The sequence below is a fragment of the Salvelinus namaycush genome, chromosome 3, assembly GCF_016432855.1.
Source record: "Salvelinus namaycush isolate Seneca chromosome 3, SaNama_1.0, whole genome shotgun sequence".
In the NCBI taxonomy this organism is placed as follows: Eukaryota; Metazoa; Chordata; class Actinopteri; order Salmoniformes; family Salmonidae; genus Salvelinus; species Salvelinus namaycush.
In genome coordinates, this window is record NC_052309.1 from 60438782 (window position 1) to 60462498 (window position 23717).

Consider the following 23717-nt stretch of genomic DNA (forward strand, 5'->3'; position numbering starts at 1 on the left):
TAAAAACCATGCAAAAAAGTGTCCCAATGGGCACAGTCAGTTCAACGTCTAGTTTAGATTTACATTTGGTTGAGTTGTCAAGCAAAGTGAATTCAACGTGTAACCAACCAACATTTTTACCCTGCCATTGGATTTAGGTTAAAAGGTCAAACATTTGTTGAAAAAAATATTAAATTAATTACTTTTTGCAAATCAATCAGTTCTCCACGTTGATTCAACGGCATCGCATGACATTTTTGGGTTGAAATGACTTAGAAACGATGTTGATTCAACCATCTTTTGCCCAGTGGGGACCTTATTTGCTCCTTTCTCATTCCTTAGCACAGAGTGGACAGACAGTGCTACAGAGTCAGACTACAGACAGACCCACTGTTAGAGCCTTTGTTATAGCAGGCTAGCACAGCAAGCAGGCGTGTAGTCACTCTGAGTGAAGCAGCTCGACTGATAGATAGCACAGCACGCTCCTCAGAGAATCAGAGAGTAGCACTCTGTCTCCCCCCAGTGGTGCCGTACTGAACTGCATGGCCTCCTATGTTGTTATACAATCTATGATTAGTATGGGATTGGATAGTCCATAGGTAGTGAGTGTCCATGTGGGTGTGTATGGGTGTCTGTGTGTACAGTATGTCATTGTGTGTATGTGCGAGGGTGTTTTCATGTGTTTCATGTGCGTGCTCATGTGTTTGCACACGTGGGTGTGTTGTTTGTCCATGTGTACAGTGTCTGTGTGTGGTGATGTACACAACACATTAAGAGCACCACCTTTTTGCCCTCAGAGCAGAATCAATTCATCAGGGCATGGACTCTACAAGGTGTTGAAAGGGTTCAACAGGGATGCTGGCCCATGTTGACTCCGATGCTTCCTACAGTTGTGTCAGGTTGGCTGGATGTCCGTTAGGCGTTGTGCCATTCTTGATGCACACGGGAAACTATTGAGCGTGAAAAACCCAGCAGCGTTGCAGTTCTTGACACACTCAAACCGGTGCACCTGGCACCTACTACCATACCTCGCTCAAACCCCGTTCATCTACACTGATTGAAGTGGATTCAACAAGTTACATCAATAAGAGATCGTAGCTTTCACCTGGATTCACCTGGTCAGTCTGTGTCATGGAAAGAGTAGGTGTTCTTAATGTTTTGTATACTCAGTGTGTGTCTCTGTGAGGGTGTGTGGGTACTGACAGCCAGGGCTTACTTCAGGCAGGCCTAGGATCAGATGCCTCACGCACCTACACCGAAGCGTCTGAATCAGGGCTCTTTTTGCGTCCCTGTCTTTTATGGGCTATTGGCTTTAACCGGGGGGCTTCGCGCAAAGGCACGGAGGGCAAGGGATATCATATGGTGATGGCTCCATTGTTCCCAGCACACGTCCGTGCTCTAACGCACCGTTATATCACTGTGATACTGGGCACCTCAGACTCACAGAGCACTGCCTCTCTAATCCACTGGTCCTGATCCTTCACCTCTGACCTCTTACCCCCGCTGGTCTGTTCTCGATACCTTCTTTCTCATCCTTTCTGTTTTGTCTCATCTCTATCTCTTTTCTTTTTCTCCTCTCTTTCCACATTTCTGTTCTCTCTCTTCTCTCCCCTCTTCGCTCTCCTCTTCCCTGCGACTCTTCATCGTGTTATTGCAGTAAAGGAGAATGTGTTCTCCGTCAAGTTACCTGTCAAAACAAAGGTTAACGGCATAATAAATAAACAAATCCTTCTCTCCTCTCTCAGGAATGAAGCGTCCGTTCAGCCCACCCTCTGTGTTACAGATGGAGGAGGACAGGAACGGGTTAGGAGTGGGGATGGGGTTGACTGGGGACAGCGAGGTGTGCTGTGACCCGCAGGAGGAGGGTGTAGTCCTGGGGGAGCAGCCAGGTCCAGTTGGGGGCGCCCTGCCCTCCTCTGACCACAGCAGGCCTAAGAGGGAGAGGAAGCAGCGCAGTTACACACTGTGTGACGTGTGTAACATCCAGCTCAACTCCCCAGCCCAGGCCCAGATACACTACAACGGCAAGTCTCACCAGAAGAGACTCAAACAGATAAGCAACGGGAAGATCCAGCACGGCAACACAGGTAGGACATCCCGCCCACTTTCTGCGCTATTCTGCGGCTGTCCCCATGGGATAACTCTTTTCAGTTCCAGGTAGAACCCTTTGTGGTTCCAAGTAGAACTCTTTTGGGTTCCATGTATAACCCCCTGTGGAAAGGGGTTCTACATGGAACCCAAAAGGGTTCTACATGGAACCACAAAGGGTTCTACCTGGAACCAAAAGAGGTTCTTCAAAGGGTTCTCCTATGGGCACAGCCGAAGAACCGATTTTAATTCAAGATAGAATAACTTTTTTCTATGAGTGTACAGTACCCTACTCTACTATAACACTCTGAGGCTGCTCACCTCTGTAATCCCTTACCAGCTGATGAGAGAAATGATGGAGTGCACACTTTTGACAAAGTGTGAATATGAGTTCTACCCCCCCAAGGACACATCAAGCTGCATTATATAACCTAATAAGGTGCATCGGCACTGTGTTCTACCTGTTCCATCATACTTTCAGTACATTTCTAAGAGGACGCTGTGATAATGAGTATGACAAGTGAACATGGAGAGCTGCTACAGATGTGGGATCTTCATTTGATCGCTCTGTTGCAGGAGAACTTTCCTGCAATGCAGGAATTGTATTTCAGGTTTAAAAAGGTTTCTGAAGTTTTTAATTCCCACATTGAATTTTCAGACATGACTTTCCTTTTTATTTTTATTTTTAATTTTTAATATCAACCCCTACAAAAATGTTGATTAATTATAATCCACATAATCATTCACATTTCCTGTTGCTGCAGGATCATTTTCCTGCTGTAGCAAACTGGCTCAACCTGTACAGCTGCGTACAGGAGTACTAGTGTGGTTTGAAGTGTGTATGGAAGTGTGTATAGTGCAGAAGTGTGCATGGTGCTATATAGTCTTCCCTAGCCCGAGGCTGGACACAGAGGGAGGAGAACAAAGCTGAGTTAAGTCATTCATTGGCTGACTAATTAATTGCTGGTTATTTTAGGTCGTTCTGGTTCCTGCTCGCTCCTGGGTAGCTACAGCAGTGGCTGCAGTGCAGGTGCAGGTTTTCCCCGTAGATTTGAATATATAGTGAAACTGGCTACATGTTCAGAGGTTATTCCTTTCTGTCTCCCACTCTCTCTTTACTTGTAACCCTCCTACGCAGCTCGAAAACACTCTCACCAACCTGGAGAATCTGCTCTCAAACACTCATCACTCACTCTTGAATTCTCTATCTCTATTTCTCTCTCTCTCACACACACACACACACACACATGCACACACACACATCTCCGCATGAAAACTAGTCTGACCCACTTCAGGTGCAGAAATCTCGTACAAACAGCACATAATTACATAGCAACGGAGAGCACGGCAACGCTTGCCATGGCCACAGATTATTTGGCCCTGATTGGCTGCTGGCAGGCTGCTGTAGGCATGGTGGTGCAGTGTGTTTCTACTCCAACCCTGTAGGGGGCAGCAGTGGGGCCAGACCCTTGAGATTGCCTGGGGAACCATGGTACATCTGACTCAGCACTACAGGCAGGTACACAAACAGTCAATAGTCACCCGCTTAGGTCGTTCAGAAAACTGGCGTTGGCAGTTAGTATACACCTGTGATGGCTGTGTGTAAACACAGTGTAGCAGCAGTAATCTGGAAAGCAGAGAGATCACGATACACCCATACAAACATACCACCTCTCCTCCTCTCTTCTCCCGTCTCTCTCTTACTCTCACTCTCTCCCTTCCCCTCTCACCCTCCCTTCACCCTCCCTCTCTCCCCCTCTCTCTCTCACCCTCCACCTTCCCTCTCGCTCTCTGTAGTCACACAAGGAATAGTTGGCTTAGTAATGCAGCCGTACTGCCTGCAGGTGTGTTGCTCATGTGGAAGTCCTTCTTTGCAGTCCTCCCAACCGTCGTCCTTTCCCTTTCCTGATTGCTTCATTGCTTCAGTGAGCCAGCCAGCACGCAGAGCCCAGCCCAGTCCAGTGCCTTGTGGCCAGTCAGTCTTTAAGAAGGATGGGCAGAATGAGGCCTGACGTGGCCACTGACTGTCACTGTCTAAGACCCGGGTCAGCTAGGGCATGGTCTGACTCAGACCAACACACACACACACACACACGCACGCAGGCTTTGTCCCCAGCACCCTGGCACAGCTCCAGCAGCGGAGAGAGATGGGGTGAGAGAGAGAGAGAGAGAGAGAGAAGGGGAGGGAGTGTGTGAGTGTGTGTGGTGTATGGTGCAGATTCCCTCTGACACACAGTCACAATCATGCAGCCTTATCTGTGCTCACCTTCTGCTGACTCCCACAGGCCCACGGCCTCAGCTCACACACACACACACACACACACACACACACACATTGCAAACATGTGTGGATGTTTGCAATCTGTGTGGATGTTGAAGGGTGCGTGATGTGTGTTTACAGTATGTAAACGTATATTCCTGTGAGTGTGTGTGTGTGTGTGTGTGTGTGTGTGTGTGTGTGTGTGTGTGTGTGTGTGTGCGCGTGCGCGTGCGTGCGTGCGTGCGTGCGTGCGTGCGTGCGTGCGTGCGTGCGTGCGTGCGTGCGTGCGTGCGTGCGTGCGTGCGTGCGTGCGTGCGTGCGTGCGTGCGTGCGTGCGTGCGTGCGTGCGTTCGTGTGTGTGTGTGTCCGAAAGAATCCTCTCCATGTCAGCTTGTGTTACCCTTCCTCTCTGCTTCACTGAACTGACAGAGGGTCCAGGCTTTTCTTCTCTCTCTCTCGTTCCCTCTCTTACACACACAATCTCTCTCTCTCTCTCTCTCTCTCTAAACCCCGACACAGGGTGATGGGCAACCACAGTGAATCTAAACAGGCTTTAATTTCAGTTTCAGCTGTATATGATGATACAACTTTACTTACCGCATTCAGGAATAATGCATTGTTACTTGTTATAAGCATGTATAAGCCCCTACTGTGTCAACTGAAATGTGTTATTTCTTTCTGTGTTATTTTGCTTTACATATTCTAAATGGCTACTATACTTTTTACGTTCCGTGGTCCTTTTGTGGTCATTTCGTGGTCATTTCCAAACCTCTTCAAACTACTCCTATAACAAAATAACAACTGAGAAACACATGATGCGAAAACAAGTATTATTTATTAGAAAATATGATATTGTATTATTTGGAATGCGGATGAACAATGTCCTGTATGGGCACGTTATTCAGTGTTTCCCCTTGTTGGACCGACGGCGGCGGCGGGCTCTCTTCTTAGTTGAACCACGGGGGGTCACCCACACGGGAGCGGTTTGAGCATCTTTACAGCCACCTGTCTCCCTCTCAGCTCCTCTCTCCTTGTATTCATCTCCATGGAGCTCTAATGCAACCATTGTCTACGGAAAGAAAATAAACCTAGTCTTATTAGGAAAACAAATACATATTTTCATTCATGCTCCAAGGTAAAATGCCAGGAGTATATATAACTGCAATGGGTAAATGTCACTATTTGGACCAGTCTAATGTTGTTCCCAAAGCCTTTCTCAGACCCCCTCATACCCCGAATCGTTCCTTCACATCACATTACCTGCAGTAGTCCTCTGACACTGAAAGTGAGCAGCAGGCCCATGCCGTACAACCAGCAGCAAAGAGCCAGAAACATGCGGTCTACAGCCTCTATCCTCCTCTCTTCTGCCCCAGTAATCACTTCCACCATCTTCTTCCACACAAGCTCACTCGCTCCCGCTCTCTCCCTAGTCCTGAGCTCAGCTACTCGGGTGCGAGGCGTTCTGAGGCTGGCCGTCGAATCACTGGTTGTCTGGCGCAAAGCACTAACGTCTCTGTATTTCTGGTCAATGCTGTTTCTGGTCTGGGTGGTAGTGGCCTTGTCCGAGCCACAATGACCCACAGGGCAGGAGCCTATCTCCTGTTTCTGTAGCATGAGGCAGCTTGATGTATCCCCCCTGGATAGGACACAAGTCTGTCGCAGGGCCTTAACCCCAATCCATCTCCTTAATGTGTGCCAAGCTGAGAGGCATTGATGACCATTTTCAGAGTCTTTGGTTGGACTCGACCGTGGATAAACCACCCGACCTTCCAATCTCAGGGCGGATACTCTAACCACAAGGCCACTGAGTCGGTTAGTGTTGTTTGTAGCTACCCGGGTCGCAGTGGGTTCCGAGCTGACCATAACACAAGCCTCTCCGGGGCACTTGTACAAACTGTGTCCGGTGGTCTCGCTGGTGTTCTGTTTGGTCCAGGGTTGTTGATGGAAGTTGATGGTGCTGGTGTTCAGGTCAATGTGAGGCGTGCTGGCCCACCGCCTAATGCCGATGGGGGGCATCAGGGCATCCCGAAAAACCTTGCCGTCCAGATGTTGTAATGCCAAGATTACATGCACCAACAAATGAATACTGATAGAGTACAAAGCCATCTCTCAATCAATAAACTGGCTGAGCAAATTCAAAAAGCAACTACTCTCTACAGCGATAGGCGAGTTGTGGTGTTCAGAATGCTTGATTGGACTGTTGTACCACAGTGGTCTATGATGTCACAGAGGGCATCCAACATGTTACCTAGGTTGAAGATAACTAGCATGTCACCCCACCCTCCTTTATGACATCATTGCGATATAGATGCGGTAAAAAGGTCAATTGAACTCAACCAATCAAAGGAATGGTAGAGCATGGTGCTAGCGGCGCTAGGGATATGGGTTCGATTCCCACGGGGGACCAGTACGGGGGGGGGAAACGATGGAAATGTATGCGGTAAGATTGTCTGCTAAATGACTATAATTTAGGCTATTGTTTAGATGTGTTTTTCACACTGTGTTGAGGTAAAAATCACGGTATAATGCATGAATGGATGTCAACCCCAACACATGTTAAAGTCATCGTTCCCAATCAACTGCATTACAGTTAAAAACGACAGACTACCATCAGTGATTTCTGTATGCTAGGTATGCTAACCAGCTTACACGAAAGGGAGTTAGCATTGAACAGTCACTTCTTCTAAACCTAAAAAGGGACAACTTCTACATGGTATGCAGCAAAAACAGCCAAATATATGCAAATCGGATTTAAGTAACTACATTGTGGGTCTGTTACAACACATAAATCATGACGGGTTTGACGAATATCCACTTTGTTCGATCGGATTTGTTGAATGTGCCCAATCTGATCACCATAGATCACCGTGAAAACCATAGAGTTCATTTAATATGTACTGTAATAGGATGTCTTTGTTGAAAACTCTGGTGTTTCTCATTCTGATGCTTGTACTCCATATTCTTTTTTAATGTTTTAAATGGTGAGCCAACATGTTCTGAGCACTTTTATCTCCAAAACTAATTTTGTATTGGCTCTCTCTTGTCTCTCTGCAGCAGATATATAGTGAGCAATATGTTTGGAACATCGAATTTGCAGTACAATTGCAGTATTGAATTGCAATACATATAGAATCGCAATACATATCGTAGGTCCTTGGCAATTCCCAGACCTACTGTTCACCACTGCCCCATAAAGTACCAGCCACCATGGTCTCTATTCGTCTATTGAGGGAGCCAGACCATAATCCCCTCTAATTAGGATCAGCATGGCCATCGCCCCGCTCAAGGACGGCAGCACCAGCCAGCCAGCGCCTCCCAAAATATTTTGAGAGCTAATTAAAAGGGGCAGGGGGTGTTGGGGGACATACCGCTCCCTTGACGTAGAGTCTGCCGGGGCGGGACAGGTCCACGAACTCGTGGGTGAGATGCATGGTGGGATAGGTCATCCTCTTCTTTATTTAGGGTGAGGCAGGGAGGGAGGAGGGGGACAGTGGCTTGGTCTGATTTAACCTTAAGTCACTAGAGGGTGTGGCTTTATCTGATTTGACCTGATGTCCCTAGAGGGTGTGGCTTGGTCTCATTTGACCTGATGTCACTAGAGGGTGTGGCTGCTCAGACCACAGTAAAGGCTGTGTCAGTGTCTGAGTTACTATTGGTTATTTTCTGCTTGGCATCTCTTTTCATATCTTCGAGCTTTGAGAAAACGTGCTATTGTGGTGTGTGTGTGTGTGTGTGTGTGTGTGTGTGTGTGTGTGTGTGTGTGTGTGTGTGTGTGTGTGTGTGTGTGTGTGTGTGTGTGTGTGTGTGTGTGTGTGTGTGTGTGTGTGTGTGTGTGTGTGTGTGTGTGTGTGTGTGTGTGTGTGAGACTGAGCGAGAGACTGCCTCTACCTCTTTCATGGTTCTGATCTTTTTCCTATCTCCACGGCCTAGGATAAAGCTTGTTGTTGTGATGTGTGTGTCTGCGTGTGTGAGTCAGTGTGTGTCTCTTCATGGACCCTGTCTGTCTGTCTGTCTCTATCTCTCTCTCTCTCGCTCTGTTTTAATAAAGCGTGAGGGATTGGATTAAAGGCTGGGATTTTCTGCATGAATGCATCTGCGTTTTATTTTTGTGCCGCCTCGCCATTTTCCCATTTTATTTCTTCCCTGTGGAGGAAAATGACTTTCCTCGCTCACTGTGCCTTTGGACATGTGTGTGTCATAGTGTGTGCTTGTGTGTGTGTGCATGTGCTTGTGTGTGTGGACGTTTGTGCATGTGTCATGTTGTTTTCAGCAGCGTCGAGGCACACCTTAAGCCCTGAGTATCACCAAATGTGGCTAGTCAGTCCCTGATTGGTCCATCTGAAGTGTCTGTCAATCTGTCAGCTGCATAATATATCCCTATGCTGTCTGTAGAAGACTCCAGTGAAAGACTATCTCTAATATAATCTCTAATACAGGAACCGTCCCTGTCTCCTCATAGCATATGCAAACACTTTGGCTGTGTAGTCGTTTAGCTGTGCACTCTGTCTCTGCCCCCCTCGCCCTGGGGTTTGGTCCTTCGTGTCCCACCGGTTTAGACTCTGGGAAAAGGTTGTGTTCTGGATCGGCACGCAGGGCCCAGTGGAGCGGGAAAAGTCTGGAGCAGGGAGACCGTAGGGAGAGGAGAAGGAATAGACCACCAAACGTCTGTCTGTCTGTCTTTACTGTTTACCACTGTCTGTCTGTGTGTCTGTCTTTGTTGTTTACCAATGTCTGTGTGTCTGTCTATTGTTTACCAATGTCTGTCTGTCTGTCTATTATTTACCAATGTCTGTCTGTCTGCTTGCCTGCCTGCCTGTGGAGACTAGGCTGTACTCACTATCTGTTATTATCTAGTATAAATATCCAAAGCATATCCAAGGGTTTTGTTGTCACACAGCGCTCTGTCAAATTGATAGAACATTCTGCCACTTTCTTAAATGGCACAGAATATCAATCCCTGCATTTCCTCAGTTCCCTTTTTAATGCATTTTCTCGCTTATCAAACCGACCTCATGCAGTGTTCAACCATAGAATTATATATCTTTGTGTTCAACATCCTGTTACATTATCTGTTTGTGTCACGACTGTCGTTTAAATAACTGGACCAAGGCGCAGCGTGAGTACATTTTATTGCTCGTGAAACTTTTAAAAATTAAAAAAACAACAAAGATATAACGATCGTGCCAAACGTAGCGCACAAAGGCACTCACACAAAACAATATCCCACAACGCAGGTGGGAAAAGGGACACACTAAGTATGATCCCCAATTAGAGGCAACGATATTCAGCTGCCTCCAATTGGGAACCATACTCACACACCAACATAGAACTATAATAACTAGAAAACCCCCCTAGTCACGCTCTGACCTATTACGCCATAGAGAACCCCGAGGGCTCTCTATGGTCAGGGCGTGACAGTTTGTAATGGATGTCTAGTCATCATTACCACCTTGTCTGTTTGGTTGCACCCCACTACTGGAGTCCATTGGGAGATGTCCAGCCCTCCACCGCCTCCACCCCAGGCCCTTGGTGAGAAAGCCCAAAGAAAGGCTGTGTTTCTGGGCAGTGCACAGCCTCACTTCCCCCTCTCTCCCTGCAGCATATTATCCATACTCCATCCATTTGTTTTTCACCTTTATTTAACCAGATAAGTCAATCGAGAACCAATTCTCATTTACAATAACGACCTGGCCAAGAGGCATAACATTGCAACAGTGAACAGGACAACACAACAAATGAATAAAACTATACAGAGGAAATGTACAAATTCGTCAAATATACTACAATAAGAAATTCACACTGGGTTTGAGTAGAACAATTCAAGGTGTAAGAACATTTTAAAGATAATACACAACGCAGAGGACGAGAGGTCAGTAGAGTAACGGTCAATGGGAGAATTTGTTTTCTGTAATATCAATGGGTCAGAGACATGGGAGGAATTTCAGTCCGGGACTCATAGCTACATGGCAAGTTCTCATTGGTCCAAATTGTTTATACATTGAACCTGAAATAGGATACTTGTTATTTGGCCATTGGCCCAGTTTTATTGCAAGGAATTCTAATTGGTCAACCACAGGCTAGGGCTGGGTTATAAAAACTACATCCTGTCTCTTTGTTCTGTGGAGAGAATCACTGAGGACAGGGGAGAATGAACATCTACAGTTGAAGTCGGAAGTTTACATACACCATAGACAAATACATTTAAACTAAATTTTTCACAATTCTTGATATTTAATCCAAGTAAAAAATTCCCTGTTTTAGGTCAGTTAGGATCACCACTTTATTTTAAGAATGTGAAATGTCAGAATAATAGTAGAGAGAATGATTTATTTCAGCTTTTATTTTTTTCATCACATTCCCAGTGGGTCAGAAGTTTACATACACTCAATTAGCATTTGGAAGCATTTGGGAGCATTGTGATGGCCACTCCAATACCTTGACTTTGTTGTCCTTATGCCATTTTGCCACAACTGGAAGTATGCTTGGGGTCATTGTCCATTTGGAAGACCCATTTGCGACCAAGCTTTAACTTCCTGACTGATGTCTTGAGATGTTGCTTCAATATATCCACATAATTTTCCATCCTCATGATGCTATCTATTTTGTGAAGTGCACCAGTCCCTCCTGCAGCAAAGCAACCACACAACATGATGCTGCCACCGCCGTGATTCACGGTTGGGATGGTGTTCTTCGGCTTGCAAGCCTCCCCCTTTTTCCTCCAAATATAACGATGGTCATTATGACCAGAGGACATTTCTCCAAAAAGTACCATCTTTGTCCCCATGTGCAGTTGCAAACTGTAGTCTGTTTTTTTATGGCGGTTTTGGCTTCTTCCTTGCTGTGCGGCCTTTCAGGTTATGTCAACGTAGGACTTGTTTTACTGTGGATATAGATACTTTTGTACCTGTTTCCTCCAGCATCTTCACAGGGTCCTTTGCTGTTATTCTGGGATTGATTTGCACTTCGCACCAAAGTATGTTCATCTCCAGGAGACAGAACGCGTCTCCTTCCTGAGCGGTATGGCGGCTGCGTGGTCCCATGGTGTTTATACTTGCGTACTATTGTTTGTACAGATGAACGTGGTACCTTCAGGCGTTTGGAAATTGCTCCCAAGGATGATCCAGATTTGTGGAGGTGTACAATTTTTTTCTGAGGTCTTGGCTGATTTCTTTTGATTTTCCCATGATGTCAAGCAAAGAGGCACTGAATTTGAAGGTAGGACTTGAAATACATCCACAGATACACCTCCAATTGACTCAAAGGATGTCAATTAGTCTATAAAGAAGTAAGCAAACAGGAAACCACTCACCCAGAGGCGGCGCTCCTAGTGGCCGGAGACTTTAATGCAGGGAAACTTAAATCCGTTCTACCAAATCTCTATCAACATGTTAAATGTGCAACCAGAGGGAAAAAAATTCTAGATCACCTGTACTCCACACACAGAGACGCGTACAAAGCTCTCCCTCGCCCTCCATTTGGTAAATCCGACCACAACTCTATCCTCCTGATTCCTGCTTACAAGCAAAAATTAAAGCAGGAAGCACCAGTGACTCGGTCTATAAAAAAGTGGTCAGATGAAGCAGATGCTAAACTACAGGACTGTTTTGCTATCACAGACTGGAACATGTTTCGGGATTCTTCCGATGACATTGAGGAATACACCACATACTGATGTGGCTTTATCAATAAGTCCATTGAGGACGTCGTCCCCACAGTGACTGTACGTACATACCCCAACCAGAAGCCATTGTCACGGCCGTCGTAAGGAGGAGACCAAGGCGCAGCGTGGTATGCGTACATTCTCTTTATTATAAGAATGAACACTGAACAAAACTAACAAAACAACAAAACTAACCGTGAAGCTATACAAAGAGGGCTGAACAGGCAACTACACATAGACAAGAACCCACACAAACCAAAAGGGAAAATGGCAACCTAAATATGATCCCCAATCAGAGACAACGATAAACAGCTGCCTCTGATTGGGAACCAATTCAGGCCACCATAGACCTACATATGTCTAGACCCCATGACATACAAAAACCCTAGACAATACAAAACAAGCATACCCACCCTCGTCACACCCTGACCTAACCAAAATAATAAAGAAAACATAGATAACTAAGGTCAGGGCGTGACAGCCATGGATTACAGGCAACATTCGCACTGAGCTAAAGGGTAGAGCTGCCGCTTTCAAGGTGCGGGACTCTAACCCGGAAGCTTACAAGAAATCCCGCTATGCCCTGCGACGAACCATCAAACAGGCGAAGAGTCAATACAGGGCTAAGATTGAATCATACTACACCGGTTCCGATGTTTCCAGCAGACCACCATACTCCCTGTGCCCAAGAACACAAAGGCAACCTGCCTAAATGACTACAGACCCGTAGCACTGACGTCCGTAGCCATGAAGTGCTTTGAAAGGCTGATAATGGCTCACATCAACACCATTATCCCAGAAACCCTAGACCCACTCCAATTTGCATACCGCCCAAGCAGATCCACAGATGATGCAATCTCTATTGCACTCCACACTGCCCTTTCCCACCTGGACAAAAGGAATACCTATGTGAGAATGCTGTTCATTGACTACAGCTCAGCGTTCAACACCATAGTACCCTCAAAGCTCATCACTAAGCTAAGGAACCTGGGACTAAACACCTCCCTCTGCAACTGGATCCTGGACTTCCTGACGGGCCGCCCCCAGGTGATGAGGGTAGGTAGCAACACATCTGCCACGCTGATCCTCAACACTGGAGCTCCCCAGGGGTGCGTGCTCAGTCCCCTCCTGTACTCCCTGTTCACCCACGACTGCATGGCCAGGCACGACTCCAACACCATCATTAAGTTTGCAGACAACACAACAGTGGTAGGCCTGATCACCGACAACGACAAGACAGCCTATAGGGAGGAGGTCAGAGACCTGGCCGGGTGGTGCCAGAACAACAACCTCTCCCTCAACGTAACCAAGACTAAGGAGATGATTGTGGACTACAGGAAAAGGAGCACCGAGCACATCCCCATTCTCATCAACGGAGCTGTAGTGGAGCAGGTTGAGAGCTTCAAATTCCTTGGTGTCCACATCACTAACAAACTAACATGGTCCAAACACACCAAGACAGTTGTGAAGAGGACACAACAAAGCCTATTCCCCCTCAGGAAACTAAAAAGATTTGGCATGGGTCCTGAGATCCTCAAAAAGTTCTACAGCTGCAACATCGAGAGCATCCTGACCGGTTGCATCACTGCCTGGTACGGAAATTGCTCGGCCTCCGACCGCAAGGCACTTCAGAGGGTAGTGCGTACGGCCCAGTACATCACTGGGGCAAAGCTGCCTGCCATCCAGGACCTCTACACCAGGCACACCGCAGCAGAGGAAGCAGAGGAAGGCCCTAAAAATTGTCAAAGACCCCAGCCACCCCAGTCATAGACTGTTCTCTCTACTACCGCATGGCAAGCGGTACCGGAGTGCCAAGTCTAGGACAAAAAGGCTTTTCAACAGTTTTTACCCCCAAGCCATAAGACTCCTGAACAGGTATCCAAATGGTTACCCGGACTATTTGCATTGTGTGCCCCCCCCAACCCCTCTTTTACGCTGCTGCTACTCTCTGTTTATCATATATGCATAGTCACTTTAACTATACTTTCATGTACATACTACCTCAATTGGCCCGACCAACCAGTGCCCCCGCACATTGGCTAACCGGGCTATCTGCATTGTGTCACACCACCCACCAACCCCTCTTTTTACGCTACTGCTACTCTCTGTTCATCATATATGCATAGTCACTTTAACCATACCTACATGTACATACTACCTCAATAAGCCTGACTAACAGGTGTCTGTATATAGCCTTGCTACTCTTATTTTCAAATGTCTTTTTACTGTTGTTTTATTTCTTTACTTACCTACACACACACACACACACACACACACACACACACAGATACCTTTTTTTCGCACTATAAGTAAGCATGTAATTATGTAAGTAAGCATTTTACTGTAAGGTCTACACCTGTTGTATTCGGCGCACGTGACAAATGAACTTTGATTTGATTCTATCAGAAGCTTCTAAAGCCATGACATAATTTTCTGGAATTTTCCAAGCTGTTTAAAGGCACAGTCAACTTAGTGTATGTAAACTTCTGACACACTGGAATTGTGATACAGTGAATTATAAGTGAAATAATCTGTCTGTTAACAATTGTTGGGAAAATGACTTGTGTCATGCACAAAGTAGATGTCCTAACCGACTTGCCAAAACTATAGTTTGTTAACAAGAAATTTGTGGAGTGGTTGAAAAACGTGACTCCAACATAAGTGTATGTTAACTTCCGACTTTAACTGTACGTCTCAGCATAACACCTCGTCCCTGATTTGCTTTGGGGTTTGTGTTATTGAAGAGTAACATCAACTGCTAACAAAGGCAACACAGCAGACTTAGTGATGAGCAGGTACATTGATCAGATAGCAGCTCAGGTAATATGTTTTTGAAGGAGTGTGGTGGGATAAATGTGTCAACTAAGAAGACCCAGATTACACCAGAGTGGCTTATTACCTCTGATAGAGGGATAGTAGAGGAGAGAGGTGCTGGGCGGTGGGAGAGGGAGATAGAGGATGATAAAGGGGGGAAGGAGTAAAGGAAAGACGGGGAGGCAAATGGATGAGGAAGGGTGAACACGAAAGCCAAATTGAGAGGAAGGGGAGAGAGGTGGTGAGAGGGGAATGAGAGAAAGAGGACTGATTGAGCAAGCGAGTGAAAGGGAGAGGTAGAGAGAGGTAGAGAGGGAGAAGGAGAGAGGAAGAGGGAGAGAGAGAGAGAGCGAGAGAAAGAGAGCAGAAGAGAGAGAGAGAGAGAGAGAGAGAGAGAGAGAGAGAGAGAGAGAGAGAGAGAGAGAGAGAGAGAGAGACTGTCATTTACCCAGAGAGACACACAGATAAACACTGTCATTTACCCAGTGAAGATGGGCTCCCCAGTAATGGACACATGATAGATGGCCATTGTAAGTTTGTACTAGCCCAAAGTTCACACACACTTACCATCCGTCACATCTGACGTGTGATTTTACTAGTGCATTTGTCTCATTCCTGGTTCCCTGTGTGTGTTTTGCTCCCTGGGGACTCATATTGAGACAGCCCAGGATGAACAGAGGTACGGTATAGAGGTGTGGAGGAGAGATTGAGGTGAGAGAGAGAGAGAGAGAGAGAACATTTGAAATGTCTATATTCTTGAAAAAGAATGTGTGAGTGTAATGTTTACCAATGTTTATCTTGTTTATTTCCCGTTGGTTTATTGTCCATTCCATTTGTCAATGTAAACATATGTTTCCCATGCCGATAAAGCCCTTTGAATAGAAAACATTGGATTGGTGAGTGAGAGAGAGAGAGAGAGAGAGAGAGAGAGAGAGAGAGAGAGAGAGAGAGAGAGAGAGAGAGAGAGAGAGAGAGAGAGAGAGAGAGAGAGAGAGAGAGAGAGAGAGAGAGAGAGAGAGAGAGAGAGAGAGAGAGAGAGAGAGAGAGAGAGAGAGAGAGAGAGAGAGAGAGAGAGAGAGAGAGAGAGAGAGAGAGAGAGAGAGAGAGAGAGAGACTAGGATGACAGTAAGAGAGAGAGAGACTAGGATGACAGTAAGAGAGAGAGACTAGGATGACAGTAAGAGAGAGAGAGACTAGGATGACAGTAAGAGAGAGAGACTAGGATGACAGTAAGAGAGAGAGAGACTAGGATGACAGAAAGAGAGAGAGAGACTAGGATGACAGTAAGAGAGAGAGACTAGGATGACAGTAAGAGATAGCGAGAGACTAGGATGACAGTAAGAGAGAGAGACTAGGATGACAGTAAGAGAGAGAGACTAGGATGACAGTAAGAGAGAGAGACTAGGATGACAGTAAGAGAGAGAGACTAGGATGACAGCAAGAGATAGCGAGAGACTAGGATGACAGTAAGAGATAGAGAGAGACTAGGATGACAGTAAGAGAGAGAGACTAGGATGACAGTAAGAGATAGCGAGAGACTAGGATGACAGTAAGAGATAGAGAGAGACTAGGATGACAGTAAGAGATAGAGAGAGACTAGGATGACAGTAAGAGAGAGAGACTAGGATGACAGTAAGAGAGAGAGACTAGGATGACAGTAAGAGATAGAGAGAGACTAGGATGACAGTAAGAGATAGAGAGAGACTAGGATGACAGTAAGAGAGAGAGAGAGACTAGGATGACAGTAAGAGAGAGAGAGACGGTGAGAAGGCCTCACAGACAGACAAAGATGACTGCCATGTAAAGCACAAAACAAACCATGAAATAGATATCTCATCTTTTTTTCTTTTTTTCCCCCACCTTTATTTCACCTTTATTTCACCTTTATTTAATCAGGTAGACCAGTTGAGAACAAGTTCTCATTTACAATTGCGACCTGGCCAAGATAAAGCAAAGCAGTTCGACACATACAACAACACAGAGTAACACATGGAATAAAACAAACATACAGTCAATAATACAGTAGAAAATAAGTATATATACAATGTAAGCAAATGAGGTTAGATAAGGGAGGTAAAGGCAAAAAAAGGCCATGGTGGCGAAGTAAATACAATATAGCAAGTAAAACACTGGAATGGTAGATGTGCAGTGTAAGAATGTGCAAAGTAGAAATATAAATAATGGGGTGCAAAGGAGCAAAATAAATAAATACAGTAGGGGAAGAGGTAGTTGATTGGGCTAAATTATAGATGGGCTATGTACAGGTGTCGTAATATATGAGCTGCTCTGACAGCTGGTGCTTAAAGCTAGTGAGGGAGATAAGTGTTTCCAGTTTCAGAGATTTTTGTAGTTCGCTCCAGTCATTGGCAGCAGAGAACTGGAAGGAGAGGCGGCCAAATGAGGAATTGGTTTTGGGGGTGACCAGAGAGATATACCTGCTGGAGCGCGTGCTACAGGTGGGTGCTGCTATGGTGACCAGCGAACTGAGATAAGGGGGGACTTTACCTAGCAGGGTCTTGTAGATGACCTGGAGCCAGTGGGTTTGGCGACGAGTATGAAGCGAGGGCCAGCCAACGAGAGTGTGCAGGTCGCAGTGGTGGGGCTTTGGTGACAAAACGGATGGCACTGTGATAGACTGCATCCAATTTGTTGAGTAGGGTATTGGAGGCTATTTTGTAAATGACATCGCCGAAGTCGAGGATCGGTAGGATGGTCAGTTTTACGAGGGTATGTTTGGCAGCATGAGTGAAGGATGCTTTGTTGCGAAACAGGAAGCCAATTCTAGATTTAACTTTGGATTGGAGATGTTTGATGTGAGTCTGGAAGGAGAGTTTACGGTCTAACCAGACACCTAGGTATTTGTAGTTGTCCACATATTCTAAGTCAGAACCGTCCAGAGTAGTGATGCTGGACGGGCGGGCAGGTGCGGGCAGCAATCGGTTGAAGAGCATGTATATAGTTTGACTTGTATTTAAGAGCAGTTGGAGGCCACGGAAGGAGAGTTGTGTCTTACTGGCAGTTAGGCCGTGTTTCTCTGTCAGTGGATCCTGTGGATGAACACACACAGATCTGGTTGTGACTCTCTTTAATTGAGCCACATGGCCACGCTCGTCACACACACACACAGATCTGGTTAGCCTGGGTAGCTGTCTTTTTAGCTAACATTCCACTCCTTGTAGCCTCCTCCGTGTCATATGCCAAAGATGCTGGTGGAATGTTTGTTAAAAAGACTGGTACCCAGGCTAAGATCTGGTGACTTTGACTCCTAACTGATCGGAGTGAGCTCAGCCTCCCACCGCGTTGCTTCACTGTTCCTCCTCTTAAGAGACAACTTTCTTCTCCTCCAGACTAGCACACGGCCTCTTAGAGAGCTAGAGGCGACTCGCCGGTGACTTTCATTGTTATTCATGTATTAATTTATTCGCTCATGGCAGACGGGAAACAGGGCTGTAATATGCAGATGCCGGTTTGTTTCTCGATGGGAATTTTCCGCTACGCTGCCCCTGTAGCTGCCACTATTAATAAAGTGAGGCAAGATGGAGAGAAAAGGAGGAAGGAGGAGGGAGGGAGGAGATGCCTGTCAGGATGCCTCCGGAGCCACCACACGTATGCACACACACAGCTCGTCTCTCGGATAGACAGTGACCAGGTGCGATCGTCCTAGCAGAAGTGACCTTAACCTTGTCACAAAGACCAGGAGTCTAGCTCTCTCCTCTCCTCTCCTCTCCTCTCCTCTCCTCTCCTCTCCTCTCCTCTCCTCTCCTCTCCTCTCCTCTCCTCTCCTCTCCTCTCTTCTCTTCTCCTCTCCTCTCTTCTCCTCTCTTCTCCTCTCTTCTCTTCTCCTTTCTTCTCCTCTCCTCTCCTCTCTTCTCCTCTCTTCTCCTCTCCTCTCCTCTCTCATATTAATGAACGGAATGCAGTAAATGGAACGGTATCAAACACATGGACACATGTGTTTGATGTGTTTGATGTTGTTCCATTAATTGCTAGTCATTATGAGCCTGTCCTCTGATTCAAAGTGACACCAGCCACCACTTCCTGCCTCTGTCTTCCTCTACCTCCCCAGTGAATTTATATGAGATAATAACCCCCTACTGACTGGAAGAGACTGACCCACACACACACACACACACACACACACACACACACACACACACACACACACACACACACACACACACACACACACACACACACACACACACACACACACACACACACTGTATTGTCTGTCAGGATAGAGAAACACACCAATCACATACCGTAGGACTTCATAGGGAGGTGAATATTGTCAAACCTATACAATTGCATCAAAGTCTGACGTGGATAAAAAGACCTTGAAGAGAGATATATTGACGAAGATATAAGTCATACTATACCAAGCTGTCTCCTTCCTCTAGTACAGTAACTAAAGCTTTCAGTGGATTAAAGTGTTCTATTCTGTTCTATTTGAATTTCAACAAACACAGTCGCAACGCAAATCTGAACACAGTCTGGTTTCTTTTTGCGTCCCTACAACAGCCGTTATACACCACACACACACACACACACACACACACACACACACACACACACACACACACACACACACACACACACACACACACACACACACACACACACACACACACACACACACACACACACACACACACACACACACCCCAACACACACACACCTCCTCACACAGTACAGTGCACGTCAAGACATTGTGTCCTCAACCACAGAAACACATGGGGTGCATCCCAAATTACACCCTATTCCCTATTTAGGCCACTACTTTTGAACAGGGCCCATAGGGTTCTGGTCAAAAGTAGTGCACTATATAGGTAATAGGGTGCCATTTGGGGCTTACACATGGTTCACTGGGACCCAAGGCATGCCATGCACCCAGGCCTGAATCCAAACTCTGAGCGTGTCCAATCAGCCAAGGCTTTACTAGAGGCCAAATCTGTAGCGTATAATTGGGTTTTAATCAGCTTTCTCATTCAGGCGAGCGCTAAAGATTAGGGCAGCAAAATAAGCATTCATAAAGGCGCGTGAAAGCCTCTGACCCGTCGCAACGAATCATACAGACCCACAGACAGGAGGCCGCAGACTCTTCCTCAACCTCTTCCTCTCTTCTTCTCTCAATTTTCTCTCCCTCTCCATCCTTCATGTTTCTCTCACCCTCTCCTCGCTCCTCCCTTCCATCTCTCACTTTTCTTTGCTCTCTCTCTCTCTTCATCTCGCTCGTTCTCTCCATCTTTCGCTCGTGGGGATCCACACAAGTCAGGCCTGGCAGGAAAAGAGCCCTGACACATACCACCCCTACACAAAGATACACACATACCACCCCTACACAAAGATACACACATACCACCCCTACACAAAGATACACACATACCACCCCTACACAAAGATACACACACATACCACCCCTACACAAAGATACACACATACCACCCCTACACAAAGATATACACACACATACCACCCCTACACAAAGATATACACACACATACCACCCCTACACAAAGATACACACATACCACCCCTACACAAAGATACACACATACCACCCCTACACAAAGATATACACACACATACCACCCCTACACAAAGACACACACACATACCACCCCTACACAAAGACACACACACATACCACCCCTACACAAAGACACACACACATACCACCCCTACACAAAGACACACACACATACCACCCCTACACAAAGACACACACACATACCACCCCTACACAAAGACACACACACATACAGCTGGATGAAACAAGCTTATTGGTACAGCACACAAAATGACCTTCCTCCCTCCTCATCATCATATTTCGCAGGAAGGCGGGATTTGGCTAATCCAACATGGCCTGTTTAAGTGGGTTCCTTATTAAAAAGCCTGCTTGGTGTTGAGAGCGGAGCGTTTAGATGAGTTAGTCGTTCCTAATCCTGTCTGTTGCTGCCTCTCTCTGGGGTGAGTCACACTCTTTATGTCGTTAATGAAGAGCAGTGAGATGAAAACCCTTTTTAATGGGATTTAGTTAGAACTGGGACAGCTTCCAGAGAGACGGAGAAAATATCTTATCGTCATACACAGCGCCATCGCCATGGTTAACGCCACAATCATAATAACCATCGTCATCATCATGTTTCTCTTCTCTTTCTCTCTCACTTCTACTTAGTGTGGAGGCACGTCCTGTTCCCTTTGGCTTCTGGTATCACTGTTAGATAGACCGGATACAGCGTGTGTGTGTGTGTGTGTGTGTGTGTGTGTGTGTGTGTGTGTGTGTGTGTGTGTGTGTGTGTGTGTGTGTGTGTGTGTACAGTGTGTGTGTGTACAGTGTGTGTGTGTACAGTGTGTGTGTGTACAGTGTGTGTGTGTACAGTGTGTGTGTGTACAGTGTGTGTGTGTGTGTGTGTGTGTGTGTGTGTGTGTGTGTGTGTGTGTGTGTGTGTGTGTGTGTGTGTGTGTGTGTTTGTGTGCAGATACAACCAGGCTCTCTATGCCCTTCATCAGGACATTAGTCATGTGTATAATAGGGGAGATGCAGCGCTCCCCTTGGTGGTCCAGAACCAGCCACACAGCATGCCAAACCAGAGAGTCCATATCTGCACCACAGAAACACGACAGTATTGTCTCTTGTCAGAACCCTGGTGCTCAACCTAGAAACACCAACACCTCATTTGCATTTATGTTTGAGTTATTTAGCAGACGCTCTCATCCACAATTCTAATAGAAGGTATACTATACTATACTATACACTGCAAAAGACAAAATATGCATATACTGTATACACTACATATGGTCCACATTTACATGTTTTACGTTTGAATCATTTAGCAGACGCTCTCATCCAGAGTGACTACAGTCATAACATTCATCTCCAGATAGCTAGGTGAGACAACCACATGTCACAGTCATAGTCAGTACATTCATCTGCAGATAGCTAGGTGGGACAACCACATATCACAGTCATAGTCAGTACATTCATCTCCAGATAGCTTGGTGAAACAACCACATGTCACATTCATAGTCAGTACATTCATCTCCAGATAGCTTGGTGAGACAACCACATATCACAGTCATAGTCAGTACATTCATCTCCAGATAGCTTGGTGAGACAACCACATGTCACAGTCATAGTCAGTACATTCATCTTCAGATAGCTTGGTGAGACAACCACATATCACAGTCATAGTCAGTACATTCATCTTCAGATAGCTTGGTGAGACAACCACATATCACAGTCATAGTCAGTACATTCATCTCCAGATAGTTAGGTGAGACAACCACATATCACAGTCATAGTCAGTACATTCATCTTCAGATAGCTAGGTGAGACAACCACATATCACAGTCATAGTCAGTACATTCATCTCCAGATAGCTAGGTGAGACAACCACATATCACAGTCATAGTCAGTACATTCAGTACAGTACAGTCATAGTAGATCCAGTATGGATGTCCAGAGTGGTGGCTAGTAGACCCAGTATGGACACCCAGTGTGGTGGCTAGTAGACCCAGTATGGATATCCAGTGTGGTGGCTAGTAGACCCTGTATGGATACCCAGGGTGGAGGCTAGTAGACCCTGTATGGATACCCAGTGTGGTGGCTAGTAGACCCAGTATGGATATCCAGTGTGGTGGCTAGTAGACCCAGTATGGATATCCAGTGTGGTGGCTAGTAGACCCTGTATGGATACCCAGTGTGGTGGCTAGTAGACCCAGTATGGACACCCAGTGTGGTGGCTAGTAGACTCAGTATGGATATCCAGTGTGGTGGCTAGTAGACCCAGTATGGATACCCAGTGTGGTGGCTAGTAGACCCAGTATGGATATCCAGTGTGGTGGCTAGTAGACCCAGTATGGATATCCAGTGTGGTGGCTAGTAGACCCAGTATGGATACCCAGTGTGGTGGCTAGTAGACCCAGTATGGATATCCAGTGTGGTGGCTAGTAGACCCAGTATGGATACCCAGTGTGGTGGCTAGTAGACCCAGTATGGATACCCAGTGTGGTGGCTAGTAGACCCAGTATGGATACCCAGTGTGGTGGCTAGTAGACCCAGTATGGATATCCAGTGTGGTGGCTAGTAGACCCAGTATGGATATCCAGTGTGGTGGCTAGTAGACCCAGTATGGACACCCAGTGTGGTGGCTAGTAGACCCTGTATGGATATCCAGTGTGGTGGCTAGTAGACCCAGTATGGATACCCAGTGTGGTGGCTAGTAGACCCAGTATGGATATCCAGTGTGGTGGCTAGTAGACCCAGTATGGATATCCAGTGTGGGGGCTAGTAGACCCAGTATGGACACCCAGTGTGGTGGCTAGTAGACCCTGTATGGATATCCAGTGTGGTGGCTAGTAGACCCTGTATGGATATCCAGTGTGGTGGCTAGTAAACCCAGTATGGATATCCAGTGTGGTGGCTAGTAAACCCAGTATGGATATCCAGTGTGGGGGCTAGTAGACCCAGTATGGATACCCAGTGTGGTGGCTAGTAGACCCAGTATGGATATCCAGTGTGGTGGCTAGTAGACCCAGTATGGATATCCAGTGTGGTGGCTAGTAGACCCAGTATGGATATCCAGTGTGGGGGCTAGTAGACCCAGTATGGATATCCAGTGTGGTGGCTAGTAGACCCAGTATGGATATCCAGTGTGGGGGCTAGTAGACCCAGTATGGATATCCAGTGTGGGGGCTAGTAGACCCAGTATGGACACCCAGTGTGGTGCCTAGTAGACCCAGTATGGATATCCAGTGTGTTGGCTAGTAGACCCAGTATGGATATCCAGTGTGGGGGCTAGTAGACCCAGTATGGACACCCAGTGTGGTGGCTAGTAGACCCTGTATGGATATCCAGTGTGGTGGCTAGTAGACCCTGTATGGATATCCAGTGTGGTGGCTAGTAGACCCAG

At 46.4% G+C, this 23717-nt stretch overlaps 1 protein-coding gene across 1 annotated transcript in view; it reads left to right on the top strand.

Moving 5' to 3' along the window:
• The first annotated feature begins 1726 nt into the window (after positions 1 to 1726).
• The window catches only part of LOC120043956 (zinc finger protein 385C-like), a 105958-nt gene continuing 83967 nt past the window's right edge, over positions 1727 to 23717 (top strand). Inside the window, exon 1 of the mRNA XM_038988552.1 lies at positions 1727 to 2066. Within this exon, the coding sequence (XP_038844480.1) occupies positions 1727 to 2066 (340 nt within the window). The remainder of the gene's footprint in view (positions 2067 to 23717) is intronic.